The sequence below is a fragment of the Condylura cristata genome, unplaced genomic scaffold, assembly GCF_000260355.1.
Source record: "Condylura cristata isolate star-nosed mole 26May11 unplaced genomic scaffold, ConCri1.0 scaffold00015, whole genome shotgun sequence".
Taxonomy (NCBI): Eukaryota; Metazoa; Chordata; class Mammalia; order Eulipotyphla; family Talpidae; genus Condylura; species Condylura cristata.
In genome coordinates this window covers 18041086-18056938 of record NW_004567116.1, presented here as the reverse complement: position 1 = coordinate 18056938, position 15853 = coordinate 18041086, and the positions used below count along the sequence as shown (strand labels likewise).

The 15853-nt window shown below is 41.4% G+C and overlaps 1 protein-coding gene across 1 annotated transcript in view; it reads right to left on the bottom strand.

The window, feature by feature from the left end:
• Nucleotides 1-15853, bottom strand: part of WT1 (Wilms tumor 1) — a gene marked incomplete at its 5' end in the record, with an annotated part of 43393 nt that overhangs the window by 16703 nt on the left and 10837 nt on the right. The window contains 2 exons of the mRNA XM_004683580.1: nucleotides 9831-9881; nucleotides 10822-10899. Of these exons, the coding sequence (XP_004683637.1) occupies nucleotides 9831-9881; nucleotides 10822-10899 (129 nt within the window). The remainder of the gene's footprint in view (nucleotides 1-9830; nucleotides 9882-10821; nucleotides 10900-15853) is intronic.

The following is a 15853-nucleotide window of genomic DNA, read 5'->3' as shown; positions in this document are numbered from 1 at the left end:
TTAAGAACCATCACTCCTGTGTACTGGTGCTTCTGAGGGGGGAAAAATGATCAAAGACAACTATGTTAAGAAATAATGCTTCCTTATGGTGGTGGCACACGGGAAACTTGGTGACGGGAAGCCCACAGGGATTACAGCTGAGATGGAAAAAGGTACAAATATATACATACACACAAAATGTTTTTATTGTGCTATAATTGCAAACATACAGATGGATGTATGTAATCTATGAAGCATAATAAAATGAACACCCATAAATTCATCACCCAACTTAGTAATAAATTGTTACCAATGTTGTGGTATCTCTTTCTACATAGGTTTTGCTAAACAATACTGTTAAGTTTTGCATGGTGTTGACTCTCATAAAAATAGTATTATTCTGGCCTTCCCTGGTAGTGCAGTGTGTCAAAGCACAGCACTAAGAAGCTAAAACCACTTCAGCAAGAGTTTGATTCCCAGTCAGGGAGGTGACCACATGGTGCCGCAGACCTCTCCTGACCTGCCCGCTGCTCCCCTCAGCAGTGTACTTCATCAGTCAGCCTGTCCTGCTCCCCACTCTGTCTCTGGTGAATCCTCTCACTTCCCCTGCACCTCTGCCAGTACCCCAGTTCTGTATGCATAAATAAATCTTTTAAAAAATAGTATTATTCAAAAAAATAATAATCCTTCCTTTAAAAGGTTAAGGCTATTGCTCCTCAATTATTCTTGCAAAAATAAGGGAACCCAAATCTAATGAAGCCTCCAGATCTGTTTATAGGAAACAGGGGGGATGGAAGACCAAAGTTAAAAGACTGTAAGATGGTTAAAGTACAGCACTAGGAAGCTAAAGCCACTTCAGCATGAGTTCAATCCTCTTCTGGGAGGTGACCCACATGGCGCAGCAGACATCTCCTGACCGCCTGCTGCTCCCCTCAGTCGCATACCTTGTCAGTCAGCCTGTTCTGCTCCCTACTCTGTCTCTGGTGAATCTTCTCAATGCCCCTACACCTCTGGCCTGTACCCCAATTCTGTATACATAAATAAACAAATCTAAAAAAAAATACTGTAAGAGAAAATAAGCAGCTAAATTCAAATTGTGGGCTATTCTTCCAGCCAACTGACCAGGCACAAGGATGAACCGGAGAAAGCGGCACTTAAACTAATTCAATCCTAGGATTTCAGGTCACAAGAACCAGGAACATTCCCATTGGTCAGACAGATGCTCAGGTTCAAAGCTCAACTGCATAAAAATATGATTTCCTTAAATCTAGTATAATTTCAAAATATACTTTAATATCCACTTGGAAGCTCTAACTGGGGAAATGAATAGATACTGGATATGGTTTTCTACGAAATGGTAGCAACCTTGCAAAGCTTATGAATATTGTTTTCTTTGTCTGAGAGTGCCGAAGATGATGAGCTACTGGCAATCTTTACACAAAATTCTGCTTAACTATTGTAAGCAATGTCATCTAGCCATTCCCTTTTCTTTGTATGATTTAACCTTTTAGAGTAGAAATATATCAATGGATATATTAAAAACTAAGGCTTATTCTGTTCCTGAGAATATCAAGGACAAGCAATACACTAACCTACCAATCCAAAGCTTGGGAAATAGAACCTAAAAAGTAAAACAACCATGTTAAATTGGATGATTATTTATTTACTTATTTACTTATTTACTTATTTATTTATTTATTTATTTATTTATTTATTTATTTATTTATTTCTAACTCAGGAGACAGACTACTACTAAGAATCACTTATTTTCTGTCCTCAAGTCTTTGTGACAGTCTAGATCACAAGACAAAGATGTATTTTTAACTTTTACCAAAAACAGAATCAATTCTTGTGCCACTTCTAATTGAACACTGCATTATGGTAATAATTTTAATGTATGTTTTTCAATGAGCACTTTTCCCATGAGCATTTGAAAGACTTTCCTCCTGCCACTCCATCCTTCATTGATTTTCTACCCAAGTCTCATATCTCTCTATGGGATCCAGTGCCACATCCCATTGGCAGGGGCAAAGAACTTACCCTTTTCACCAATTTCCACCTTCAGTTCTCTACTGAGTATCTCTTGCTTTGATCTGTCCCCCCTTTCTCTGGGAACAGGGTTATCTTTTGCTTTCAGGCAACCACCTCTCTAATCCTGCATTCTGCTCAGGGGTAGGTTTGTGCCCCTAAGCCTCTGCCAATCAGACCACTGTGGATTCTAGTAACATGACCCAGTCTAGACCAATCAGAGCTTTCTCGGCATCTTTTATGGGAATAGAACTGATAGAGAAACAGTCTCCTTGAAAGGCTGGTAGCATTCAAAACCTTTACCACAGGAGAGAGAGCCTGCCTGAGAATCATCACAGAGGGGTGCAGAGACAGGAGACAGCCAAACAGTATTGTGGTGATAATTAAAACTAGGATTCTATCTTCTGCTACAGAGACAAATTCCTGATTGACAGACATATAATTAACCATGACTTAAAGGTGACTGAGTTGGCTTTTTTTTTTTTCTTCAACAAATATAAAAACATGATAACTTGTAAGATGAGACCTGGGCCTTTCAAAGAACCTTTTGAAGATTTTGGAAATTGCCCACTTGTTTCCAGCATGGTACTTTCACTAAAACCTAATTTGTATTTCTTGTTTCGAAGCTTCTACAGCCATGGCTCAGTCCCCATGTTGCTAATCAGTAGGTATTACTTCATAGGGGAGGCAGACTGTGGTTAAATAACCTAACACTAAATCAAGTCCTTTGGTACCCAGTTTTCCCGATAACTTGAAACAGTACACAGACCTCCTCTGAACTTTTCCCTCTCATTTCACACTCAGAGCAGACCTAAGAGACACTTTAAATCTAGTTCCCCCGCAACAGTTTGAGAAAAATACAGTGCACAAAAACTGTATTTACCAGGCCCTACTGACTGCTAAGAGGAACATGTCTAGGAGTTTCTTAGACATGCCTCTTCTTCCTACTTCGACCTATAAAGAACAGGAACACATTTTCTATGGGCCACCTCATCTGATCATATAAAAAATACCTGGATCGCCCCTTCCACACGTCTGGTACTGGGTTCATCAGAATCCCAGTTTCAGTTTCATCTAACTCACTAGGTTCTATATTCTCCACATTTTGGTCTCTGGCCGGAAGAGACTGCTAGCTTCACTTCTGTAACAACTATCCTAAATCCATGCTAGATAAACTTACATTTCAGCCCAAATTTCCAAAGCCCCCCACCTTCCCAAGCCAACTCACAACACACTCTTGAAGCTGAAAAACTTTACTCACGTTGCTCAATTATATTAAAAAGTGTCCTCCCTAATGTTCCAGGACCAAGTACAGGGCTCTTAAGACTAAGAGCTCTCCTGTTTCTTTAGTTGAATAGACTATGAGTTCTAAATAGAGGTACGTGACCATAATCACCTCTTCTAAAGGCCCCACCCTCCCAACTGATGCTAGGAATGCACAAACACACAAACAAAAAAACCCTGGTAATATATTTAAAGAAACCACATTCACGCTCAGAGATTTTGAAGCCAAAGACATTATTAATTATTAAGGAAATTAGAATTTCCTTAACATTATTTAGAAATAAGGATACCTGAAAACAAGTAAGACTTGGAAAATATTGAGAAATGCCATCTTCTTGAAAATTCTCAAACCTCATACGATCCATTCAAAATTCCAATTAGGAGTTTAAAAACTACACCTGTTACTTTGGAATTGTTGTCTTCATATAGTGCCTCCTGTGATCTTCCATAGCCATTTCTCTCAGGTAATTTACCCTTTTTCTTTCCAGTGGCAACTGGAGTCCACAGTTTAGTCAATGTTTCTAGAATTTTTTCCCTAAGATACCAATTATCCCAATATGTTTAAAAAGTAGTTGCTCTAGGCCCTCACTGGTGGCGCAGCAGGTTAAAGCGCAGCACTAAGAAGCTAAAAGCCACTTCTGCATGAGTTCGAATTCCACCTGCCCTGGAGGTGACCACATGGCGCGGCAGGCCTCTCTTGACCCGTCTGCTGCTCCCCTCAGCAGTGTACTTCTTTGATCTGCTTGTTCTGCTCCCCGTTCTGTCTCTGGTGAATCCTCTCACCCTCCGCATCTCTGGCCTGTACCCCAGTGCTGTATACATAAATACCTGAGCCTCTGGCCTGTACCCCAGTTCTGTATGCACAAATAAATAAATCTCTAAAAAAAAAAAAAAAAGTAGTTGCTCCAAGTAGTGAATAGTAGATGACTTTTCTCCTTTATAAAATTCTGGTAGCATCTGAGTATTTTAAAAATAATCAACTGTGTGGGGCCCTAATTGTTGGCACAAGGGGCTAAAGCACAGCACAATGAAGCTACACACAGCCACTGACCTTGGCCAGGGAGTGACCCACAGGGCGCAGCAGACCTCTCCTGGCTCACCCGCTGCTCCCCTCAGCAGTGTGTTTCAGTACATCTGCCTTTTCTGCTCCCCACTCTGTCTCTAGCGGATCCTCTGACGGCCTCACACACACACACTTTTGGCCTGTACCCCAGTTCTTATATGCATAAATAAAAAAATCTTTTAAAAACGCAACTGTGTTACTTTTATAAACAAAGGGGGAAAGGTCTTATTCATTTTGATCGTTACTGTCTTAGATTTAACAACACTACATCTGTGGCTTTGCTTTTTAAATGAATTAGAAGAGCTAGAATAAATTAACTTGCTCACTTATAAAAAGAAAAAAAGCCTATAAAATATACAGTACTCTTCATTTCAGAGAATGACTTTTTATTGGTGTAGCTTTTATATCAATGTTATTCTAGCTAGAGGTTATGATGTTTTTCTTGGGAAGATGACAGGGAGAAGGATGATGAAGGGGGAGCAGAGAGCCTCAGAAGGACCAGATGAGATCGCAACAAGGAAAGTCTGAAATCGTTCCCTTAGGTGATGAAAGAGCCCTCTGCTCGCCTCCTGTGCTGCTACGGCCAACACACGTATATGCCTTCATCAACAGAGTGGAACCCTCCTCAACCTGTTCGCCTCCCTGCCCGGAGCCCACCATGCTCCTCCTTTACAGCCCCCATGATCCCCCTTCACCACCAACTACCCTTTATAGCTTTCTTGGAGGAACCCTCCTCCAATCAGAACCAACCTACTATTTTCTCCTCCATTACATGATGAAAGTAATTCTTTGTTTTAAAATATGGTAGTTAGGCCTCCCTGATGTTGCACTATGAAGCTATCAACAGCAGAGTTCGATCCCCCGTCAGGAAACTGACCCACATGGCACAGAGGACCTCTCCCGTCTTGCCTGCTGCTCCCCTCAGCAGTGGATTTCAGATTTGACTGTTCTGCTCCTCACTGTCTCTGGTGAATCCTTTCACCCCCTCCACCCTGGCCCCCTGACCTCTGACTTACACCCCAGCTTTTACATGCATAAATAAAACCATCTTTGATAAATAAATACATACATACATACATAAAAATTAGGTAAGGTAGTTAGAAACACAGTGTGGAGACAATAAATCTATAAAAACTAAAATGTATTTACAAGAAGTTGAAAATATTTTCAAGAAATCAAATGCTCAAAGAGTCGAAGCACAGAACTTTGCAAAGGCCTGCATTTGCACCCTTCCTCGATTAGCTCTATACTGGCTTGTTACAAAGAGAAAGGCATGCACATCTGTGTACACATAGAAAAATATCTGCAAGTGTATGCAAAATAATATTAACCAGAGTTTCATCTGAGCTACTGGGGAGAGTTTTAATTTCCTTCCCTACATACTTGTATTTTCTGTTATATAATTTATACACAGTACTTACATATGGAAAACTTAAATATATTAGGTGAATACATGCCTAAGAGCATAAAGGGTGGGGAAAAAGGGAGAGTTAAGGAAAGCAAAGAAGTAGCTGGGGTGAGACATGAAGGCAAAAAGCAAGTGAATTAATCCAAACTAAGGGATGAACAGGAGACCCAGTTTGACATGAAAGGCTCCTTCTGCACCCTGCACACCTAGAAGCCCCAAATTTTGTTCTGGTCCTCTTTGTTTAAAGATTTATTTACTTACGCATACAGAAATGGGGTACAAGGCAGAGGTGTCAGGGCAGTGAGAGGCCTCACCAGAGACAGAGTGGGGAGCAGAACAGGCCGACTGACGAAGTACACTGCTAAGGGGAGCAGCTGGCAGGTCAGGAGAGGTCTGCCGCGCCATGTGGATCACCTCCAGGTAGGGATCGAACTCTCACTGAAGTGGCTGCGGCCAGCTTGCAGTGCTTCACCCCAACCCACTGCTCCACCAGGGAGGGCCCTGTTCTGGTCCTATTACCATAGCTCAGTGCCCAGAAAGACACAATGCTGGGCATAAGTGTAACCATTTAAAAGGAGACATTATTAGCCTCTGGTGAATCCTCTTACCACACCTGCCATCTCTGGCCTGTACCCCAGTGCTGTATACATAAATAAAATAAATCTTTAAAAAATAAAAATAAAAAGGAGACGTTAGCAACCTTTCGGTGGGATGGAGGTAGGGCTGCCAGAGTATGTATATATATATATATATATATATATATATATATAGGCAGGGCTGCTGGTTTTCACTTCCAAAGAGAAGCAAAACCAAGTTGCTTCTCTCTACCTTGGTTTTGCATTTGTAACTCCAGAAGTCACTTAAAAGCAGGCTATCTATGTTCAAAAGTAAATCTCTTGGACAAGTACCTTATGTTCATGCCGGAGCAGGAAGGTGCGGGCTGTGTATCGGAACGCCCGGCCAGAGAAGACAGCTATCTCTCTTGGCACAGATTCTCAGGGATGAGACCATGTCTAGTGGGGATTTTCTCCAGAGTCGAGCGCTTTGGCCCTACCAAAACGCATGGTTTTGTTTTCACCATACATCACTCATCGTGAATCTTTCGCTTTTTCTTTCAAGCATCCACAGGTCAAATACTGTGTGTTCCCAACAGTCTGTGAACTTCTTGGACCAGTAAAGGGACATTCATTTTGCTCAACACTCCTTTAACATTTCTATTGTGTATGATTTCCCACTCCCCCTACCCTAGTCCCCAGAGAATAACTTCTTCCTTGTTTTAATAACTTGGACCACAGTCAAGGTTGATGTGTTTCTCCATTTTGCAGGATATTTTCTTCAGAAGAGACAAAACAAAGGCTAACAGAGTTGCTGAGGGTTGTGAACAGACTAAGAACATCAGCAGCTATTGTGAGCACACAGAAAATGCTTTTACAGAAATAAAAAGCTGACAGCATCAGGCACCATTAACAGAACTATTTACTGAGGTGGATTAATGCTTAGAAAGATTCTTCAATAATTTCCTCTCCCAGTGACCCACTTAAAAACCTAATTTCATTTGCTTCTTGGTATGAGTCAGGGTTAAGAAAGTAGGTTCATAAAGTACCTTCTCTAGGACTTAAATTGAAGCACAACAGTCTCCTGGTTTGGGTCATAAAACTGGTTCTGATTCCAATGGACATGCAGAGGTTAGAAAATGAGTAGAGAGTAAGGAGTAAAGGGGTGGCGAGTGCACCCCATCTTCCTGGTGATATGTTTTCACCTTGCTTTCCTCTCCCTAAAATCCCATCTCATCCAGATAAAAGCACAGCTCCTTGAGTGGCTTCATATGGCTGTTCTTTTTTAAAAAGTAACATCTAAAAGGAAAGATGACACGAACAAATTTTTCATGAAGGTTAGTCTGAACTATGTGGTCTTTTACTGAAAATTAAGAATGCCTCATTTTTATAAGTGATATGGGAATTATTTTTTTTTCTCTAAAACATGACTCAAGCCTCCTGTTTTCCTGTTACAGCTCTACCTTGTGGCCATGGTTATTCTCACCACTGACTTCAAATAGTTTCAAGACACTGGTTATAGATTGAAGCGAAGAGAAAGTTATTTATCTTTCTGCATGGAGTATCTTTTCTCAAATGGATTTTCCGTATTAACATGCCATGTGTTTTCATGCCATGAGAAAAGAAAGCAAATCCACAGAATAAGGACACCTACCCACAGAATAAGGTCTCCCTTGGGGAAAAGCCAACATTTCTACTGTTATTACAGATTCAACTGAATCCAGCTCTCTGCTATTCAGGAGCTTAGAGAAAAGAGCTAAGGAGTCACCATTTTTAAGTGCCAAAAGAGAGGCAAAATGGATAAGGACACATCAACAGGCTAAAGAATCAACCCATATATCACAGCCAGCATTTCAGAAAATGATACGGAACAGAATAGACACCATCCGTGCACAGCATGCAGCAGCGCTAGGTAGTGTTCTGTGAAAATCTGTGCACGTGTGTGTGAGCGTGTGCAAATGTATGCAGACTGGGTCCCAGTGTAAAAGGAAAACATTTCTAACTGTGACCACAGCCTAAAGAGCTTATGAAGGTCTCATTGAGGGCTCAGATTCAAAAGTCAGGAGATGAGGATTCCAACACAGCAGAGCCACTAGCTATACAACGAGACTAGGTGGCTTCAAGATGGTCACGATCATAGTACTGGACGGCAGCTGTGACATCAGGAAAGGATGCACATATGAAGTCCTCTCCCAGAGCCTGGTGATTACAATCAAACTTAGATAAATCTTCAATCCACAATGGAAGCCTATTAGTTGACTCATAGTATGTGCTAAAAGGGTACAGCCACAATTCTGATTTTTGATCTCCAAAGAACTGATCTTCCACAAAACTACTTATTGGCGGCCCTCCCTGGTGGCACAGCGGGTTAAAGCACTGCACTAAGAAGCTTAAGCCACTTCCGCATGAGTTCGATCCCTGCCTGCTCGGGAGGTGACCACATGGCGCGGCAGACCTCTCCTGACCCGCCCGCTGCTCCCCTCAGCAGTGTACTTCGTCGATCTGCCTGTTCTGCTTCCCACTCTGTCCCTGGTGAATTCTCTCACCCTCCGCATCTCTGGTCTGTACCCCAATTCTGTATAAAAAAAATAAAAAGGAAAAAAATTTAAAAAAAAAACTACTTATTGATTCTCTTTTGTGCAGGTCTCTGAGTAAAGTACTCAAAAAACACATTTTGACTGCAGAAATCTTTTTCTGAAATGTAAGCCTCGGTAAAAACTCTTCTAAGTTTTTTTCTTATACTGGACTGAACAAAACAAATGATTCACACTTGCGCCTTACAACAGAACTACTGACTCTCCAGCAAGTGACTAATATCCTGTATCTAAAGACTTTTAAAAGGTATCAAAATTATCTCGACTACAGAAAGACCCAGATTCACACCCTTGTCAAGATTCCTCATCTGTAATTTTTGTAATCAAACAAATCACCCAACCCTGTACTCCAGCATGAAACAAAATTAACACAATTGTGTTCAGTCTATTCTTCACATTTAATTTGGGGAGAGTTACTGAATTCTGAGTAGAGGTGAGAAAAGAAAAGAGAAGGATCTGGAAAAAAAAAGGAAAGCCAAGAAGCCAAGAAATGAAGACAAGTTGAGAGCAGGTAGAAAGATAGAACGCTGATACTAAGTTCTCTTTGAGAGATTTCAAAGTAAACTGAGAAGAAAGCAAGGGTAATACGGGTGAAATATTTGACTGACCTAACGTAAACATGTGCCTACACAAAATTGGTATCTTGCAAAACATTCAGGAGGAAATGAGCAGAGTCCCCACTGCAGTATTGTAAAAATTACTCCTCACATCCATGGGAATTATCACCACCTCCATTTTCACTCACAGCGAATCAGTGAAAAATGAGAAAAGTTAAAGAGGTGAAAAGAGAGAGGAGAGAGGTCCTTCCCATCCCAGGGCACCAACTGCTACCCTGACAACCTTGTCAATCCTAACTCCTGTGTGGCCCCGGGCCCCAGGCCTACGTCATCTGCATTGTCATCAGCGCATTGTCCACTCACTTGCTCTGCCCTTCTGTCCATTTCACTGAGCCGGAGCTCCCAGTAGCAACTCTAGAAGAGAAGAAGAGGTGGGAATGGGGAACATGCATGGCTCTAGCAAGCTGCCCCGAGCCCAGAAACCGATGAGAAGCCAATAATTACAGAGACATGAAGTTAGTTGCCTAGTCAAGAGTGATGGACTAAGTCCCCAACCCCAGGTGATGACAGGTTGGAAAGCCATGGGGAGGCTGGAAAGAGCTGGGACCTTGGAATCAGATCTGGATTAGGAATCCCAGCTCCACCACTGAATACAATGTGAACTTGGGAAGTTGCTTAATGGTCTGAGCTTGATTTACTTATCTGTAAAGTGAGATAGCAGTGTATGGGTATCAAAATGTTAGGAAAGCTAGACAACGTGACTCGTAAAGATGAGTTCTTTACTAAATGTTGAAAGCAAGTCTCATCTGCTTCCCTTTTTTTCATATTCAGATGCAAACAATTGCCTCTACCTGGATTTGGCGGCTGTGTTCACCCCCTTATGCCTTTAAATCAAGTGTGAAGAAAACCTGGTGAGAGCAGGTCTTACTCTGGATGGTCCAAGTTATCACCCACTCAAGTATGAATTTGGATCCTGCACTCTGTAAACTTGGAAGCATTTCTTGATAAGATAATGTAATGGTTAACATCTGTGATACCACTAGCAAAACACCAACATTAACTGAGGCTGAGTGGACACAACTCTGAAGAATTCTAAAACATTCAAGAGAAAGGCAATAACCCCAATATTCTCAACTCCCCAGCTCCATACTAAAACACCCCCTCTATATAGTCTTGAAAATGCAATACTGCCCACAAACCCCCAATTGGAGGAGGGGAGAAAGTATCTTAATCCCAATGATTGACATGTCTACCCTTCTAAAACTGTGTTCTCTCCATAAGTTGCAAGCACCTTTAAAATGTTTCAACAGGTGTGAGTTACTGCTGCAGGGCAATGGAATAAAGTAGACCTTACCCTTTCAATGTGGCTCCCAAGTTCATCTGATTCCAGGTCATACATTCAAGCTGGGAGGTCATTTGGTATAAATTGTCACTGTTAGAAAAACAGCCAGAGTTAGAAACACGTAACTAAAAACAAAACAAACAAACAAAAATGCAATTGTTCTTCCAAAAAGCAATGGAATATTGGTTTGTTTTTTTTTTAAACGTGAAACTTTCACGTTTTTCAGAATGACAGAATATGTGAGTCTGAAAGGATTCTCATTTTGTCCCATGATCTGCAGTCCTTCACTTCACGCATAGCAGAAAGGATGTAAGAGTAATTTGGAAGCCTGAAAAAAACCTTAGGATAGCAAACACTGAAATTTCTAAAGAGGTATTAAACCTCCAAGGGGAAGAGGCTAAAGGGAGTGAGACTTTGAAAGGCAACACAGGCTGGATAACTCAACATTAAAGTTAAAAGCCTGGAGCTGAAAGTAAAAAGACAGCAGATTAATTATTCGTGAAAAGGCCATTAAGTTGTTTTAATCAAAAGGATAAGTATCATGTGGATTATGAGGGTCTGAAAAGTCAAAGAGTGATGGGTGATGGATGATCTAATACTCAAGGATGTGACAAGCCAAAGAAAGAGGAGGATAAACTCTGTGCACCACTGAAGGAATCACTCTAAGTGTTATAATCCTGGTACAAGTTAAATGCAGTTTTTTTGTTTTTTTTTCAAAGCTCCCACCAGTTCTATAAAGTACTATGAAGGACAACACTGGCTGATCATCCACATTAGGACACCAAAGAAGAAAATACACCGTGATGTAAACTAACAAAAGGTTGTTCTGTCCCTTTTATATTTACGTCATTCCTAGAAAGCCAGCACATACATCTATACTAGAAATCTCCTACATTATCAAGCTCCATTAGATATAGACTTAGTCCTGAACTGAAATGGTTAATTTTGAAATTTGAGACCCAAGAGATTAATGGTTTGTCTGGGTGCCCTTGATCTAAACAGACTACAGAAGGACATTTTCACCCTTCCTTCATGGCCAAAGTGAAAAAGGTAGACAGTTTCGATATCTCATGCACAATATCAGATCTTCAAATCCTGGAGAACCTCCATCTTGCCCAGGCATTCCTTAAAGGGGTTTCATACACTGGGCAGAGGTAACCCCAAAGTTTAATTAAGAAGACTTTGTCGGGCACATGGGTGAACAAGTGGTGGGGAGTCCATGGGGATTACAACCAAGATGAAAAAAATGCACAAAATGAAGAATGATGTAAAAAACAAATTAATTAAAAAAAAAAAAGGTTTTGTCAGGCCAATCAAACCGGGAGCTTTGGTGAGGGGCGAGGGAAATGATGGCAACTCAGAATAAATGAATGCTGTTCTCTCTCCCGGCGGAGCTTGATAAATCATAGTTGAATCCATCTGCCTCTCATGTAATCACTCTGAAAATTATTTGGAACCCCTCAGTGGCGGGTACAGGAGGAAATCAGATTCCAAGAGGGAATTTTACATATGAAATGTGAAGTGACTTTAAACTCCAAGTATGTGTAGTTTCATTAGTCAGTGTGTATCTGGATCCCATCATTCATCCCCATGTCTGACTGGCTATTATGCTACTACAATATCCTATATATCAATGGGGAAAAAAAATGATTAGTTTCTCCTGCAGCTTCCCGGTTTGCAGCAGCAGTTCGTGCTGGTCTGTGCCACTACGTTTCGCAATTCCACGAATTCTTGCTGTAAGGCTGATGTAATTAATTCCTGAAGGACCCCAATTTTTATTAGAAGTGCCAGCCTACTGCATTTAACATGGGAGCGTTTCTTGAACTTTCTTTGGGCTGACAGTTCATTAATAAGCGGCCTCCTCCACAATCTACTGGTTTTTGTTCTCTTGCGCCTTTTCATCAAGCAATCCATTTATTAATCTAGCCATTAATCTCAGCCAACAGACATTGTAGTCCCCAGACAGCTCTGTATTTTTGTCACTAATTTTTAAAAAATTGTTCTCTAACGAAAATCACTCAGCCCCGGCTGACAATCTTCTTAGGCCCTATTGGGATGTAGAATCCTTCTGAAATTATTTCATCCCTGCATAAGACTAAGAAAGTCATAGTTTTCAAGAAGGCTGACAAACAAGAGGAGTGACAGAAGTTGAGGAATTTTCTCACACACGGGAAGAGTCCAGTGGACCTAAGGGTTTCCATAAAGAAGTACCCCAAAGAAAATATTTTAATGGCATTTTCTCAGACTGCTGAAAGCAAACTCACAGGGCCTTGTCTGTGTGTATGTATGTATGTATGTATGTGTGTGTGTGTGTGTATACACAAAGATATATGTATGTATCTTCTTACTCAACAAATAGTACTTAACAAATAGATTGTACTATACTAATAACTGTCCAGAAACCTTGAGTCCCCCAAATATAACTAATGCCATATGCTGAAATAAGATTTTAGTTATACAGGGTCAGATAGAATATTTTAAGATTAACTTCCTTATTTCTTTTTCTTTAATGTGGCCACTAACAAATTTAGCTTATATATGTGGCTTGCATGATGATTTTGCTGGACAGCACAGGTTTACTCAAGGTTTTAGGATCTTGAGCAAATCAGCTCAGCTCTCTGAACCACAACTGTGGTTCAACTGTCAGATGGGGATAGTGATCCATCTGACAGGATAACTTTACAAGGATGTTGTGAAGCTTTAATGAGGCTCTTCAAGGTCACTATAGATTATATATTTGAATTTTTTCAAATCTATGCAATTTTGCACCGACTTTCACAACACATGCCTCACAGCCAAACACATGCCTCACAGCCACTTCGTAAGGCTAGTGAAATTATGATTCCCAGTAATCAGAGGACTGGAGCTCAGGGGAATGCCTAGTGCTGACTTCCCTGCCACCCCCATTCCTACTTTGCCATGCCCCTTTGAAGACTCCCTGGCATTAGCTGGCCTCTACGCATAAGGAAGCACCATGACCTGCTGTCTCCAGAAAGTTACAAGAGACAAGATGTCCAGCATGGCCTCATCACTGACTGAGAAGTCAGTGTGCTGAGCTCCCTGCAGGAATAGTCCTCTCTGATGCTGGTGCTCTTGACAGTTGCAAATTCTCAGAAGGGGAGAGAGGGTGATCAGCAAGGGGGGAGGATATACAGAAAATCCCCAAGCTCTTAATAGGCTTCTTGAGGCCAGAGATAGGACCAGAGTACAATTTTAACTGCTTCCTGACTGGCTGGCTGGGGCCTATTGGTGCCTCAGTCGACGGGGCTGGTACAACCTCCCAACTGGAAGGGGTTGATAGCAGTGACAGTGACTGGTGCTGGGGCGAGAACAAGATGTAAACTGGAACTAAAAAATACTGGACCAAGCATGCTCACACTTTCATCTGTTTGGGCAATCGGTCAACAGCCAGCCTCACTGTGAAAGCCCATGGAAAGAGACAGCACACTCAGGGAACACATGGACTCTGGCAAGCAAAGCACCTAATTATTAAATAACCACTGAAGGTGTAAAATATCTCATTCCCAGGTGAGATAAGATAAGCAGGTAATTCAGCTCACAGTGACCAGAGCAGTCACGTAGGCATTCAGTTCCAACCATTTAATTTTGTGTATTTGGAAGTGAACGTAGAAATTATAAACTGTCCAAATAATTTCCAGAAGTCATGGTGTCCCTTCTACTTAAAAAAAAGTACCACTTGTTTCCTATATAAGAAATGTTTGAAGTTGGAGGCAAGGGAGCAAGGAAAGAAACTTCTATAACTGGGATTAATGCAAGTTGGAGTAAAATAAAAGGAAGTCAGTCCTAGTAAAAAGGGGAACTTAAAAGGAAATCAGTAGTAGATCATATATAGTTTGTTTTGGCCTGGACAGTGGTATTACTGAGTTCTCGACCTCTACACAAAAGAAAGGAAGAAAAAAAATCTCAGCTATTATCTGGACTAGACCTCCCCCACGCTTCAAATGCATATGCAATCAAGTACATTTTCATTTTTAAGTGTGCTTTCTAGATTCAGGCAGAAGAGTTCATGTCACCACTGAACGGAACCATCAAGCCTCGCTGAGAATGGGGTTACCTCTGCCAGATGGTTGCCAGCTGGAAAGACAGCATCGTAATGGGAGAAAAAGTTTCCCCACATGATAAAAATGAGGGGGGGCGGTGAGGAAAAGGAAGAAGAATAAGGGAAAAATGTAGATACAACTGACATCTACGGTCAAACTGAAGATGTCTCCAGCTTTGCTATAATGGCTCTGTCCTGCAGCAACAAAGGAGAGCTCTGTGGATTTACCTCCACCTGGCAACCAGAGCTCAGGCACACAGGCTGCAACCAGACTTCCACGCAGCCCTTTCCCTTGTTCTCCCCGAGATGCCTTGGAGACTGCCTGTTGAGAAATTTCTGCCCAGCAGGCCACAGTGAATAATTATTTTACAGTCAATCTCTTAGTATTGTAATTTCTCTCAAGCTCACCAGTTAACCAAAGAAAAACCCACTAGGGATTCAACTTCTATTAATAAACACTTGGTCAGCACAAAAGTTGCAGGAATATTTGAAACTAGATTTTTTCCCCTCCCTGGAGACAAGTCAATTCAAGCCTGTGGCTTTGATAACACTATCCACCACCCTGGAAACCATTTTAGACTTTCTGCCTTCATACCCATCCGTGTGGGAGACATTTGTATTGTCTTAAGTGAAGCCTGTATGCCATGCAATGTGTAAAGAGGCACTATTAGTTATGATTTTACTTCCTTGGGTGTGAACTGTCCTCTGATTTATGTCTCATTGCAGATCCAGGTAGATCATATACTTCCTATGGATCCGAATTTCCCCAGAAACAATGACTTCTAAGGAAGATTCTCTTTACCATTTGTAAATCATCAACATTCAATAAAAAATATTCAGAAGCCCTCCCTGGTGGCGCAAGGGTTAGGATGCAGTACTGCATGCTGGCTGCAGCCGCTTCAGTGAGTTTGATCCCGGCCCCAGAGATGACCCACATGGCACAGCAGACCTCTCCTGACCTGCCTGCTGCTCCCCTCAGCAGTG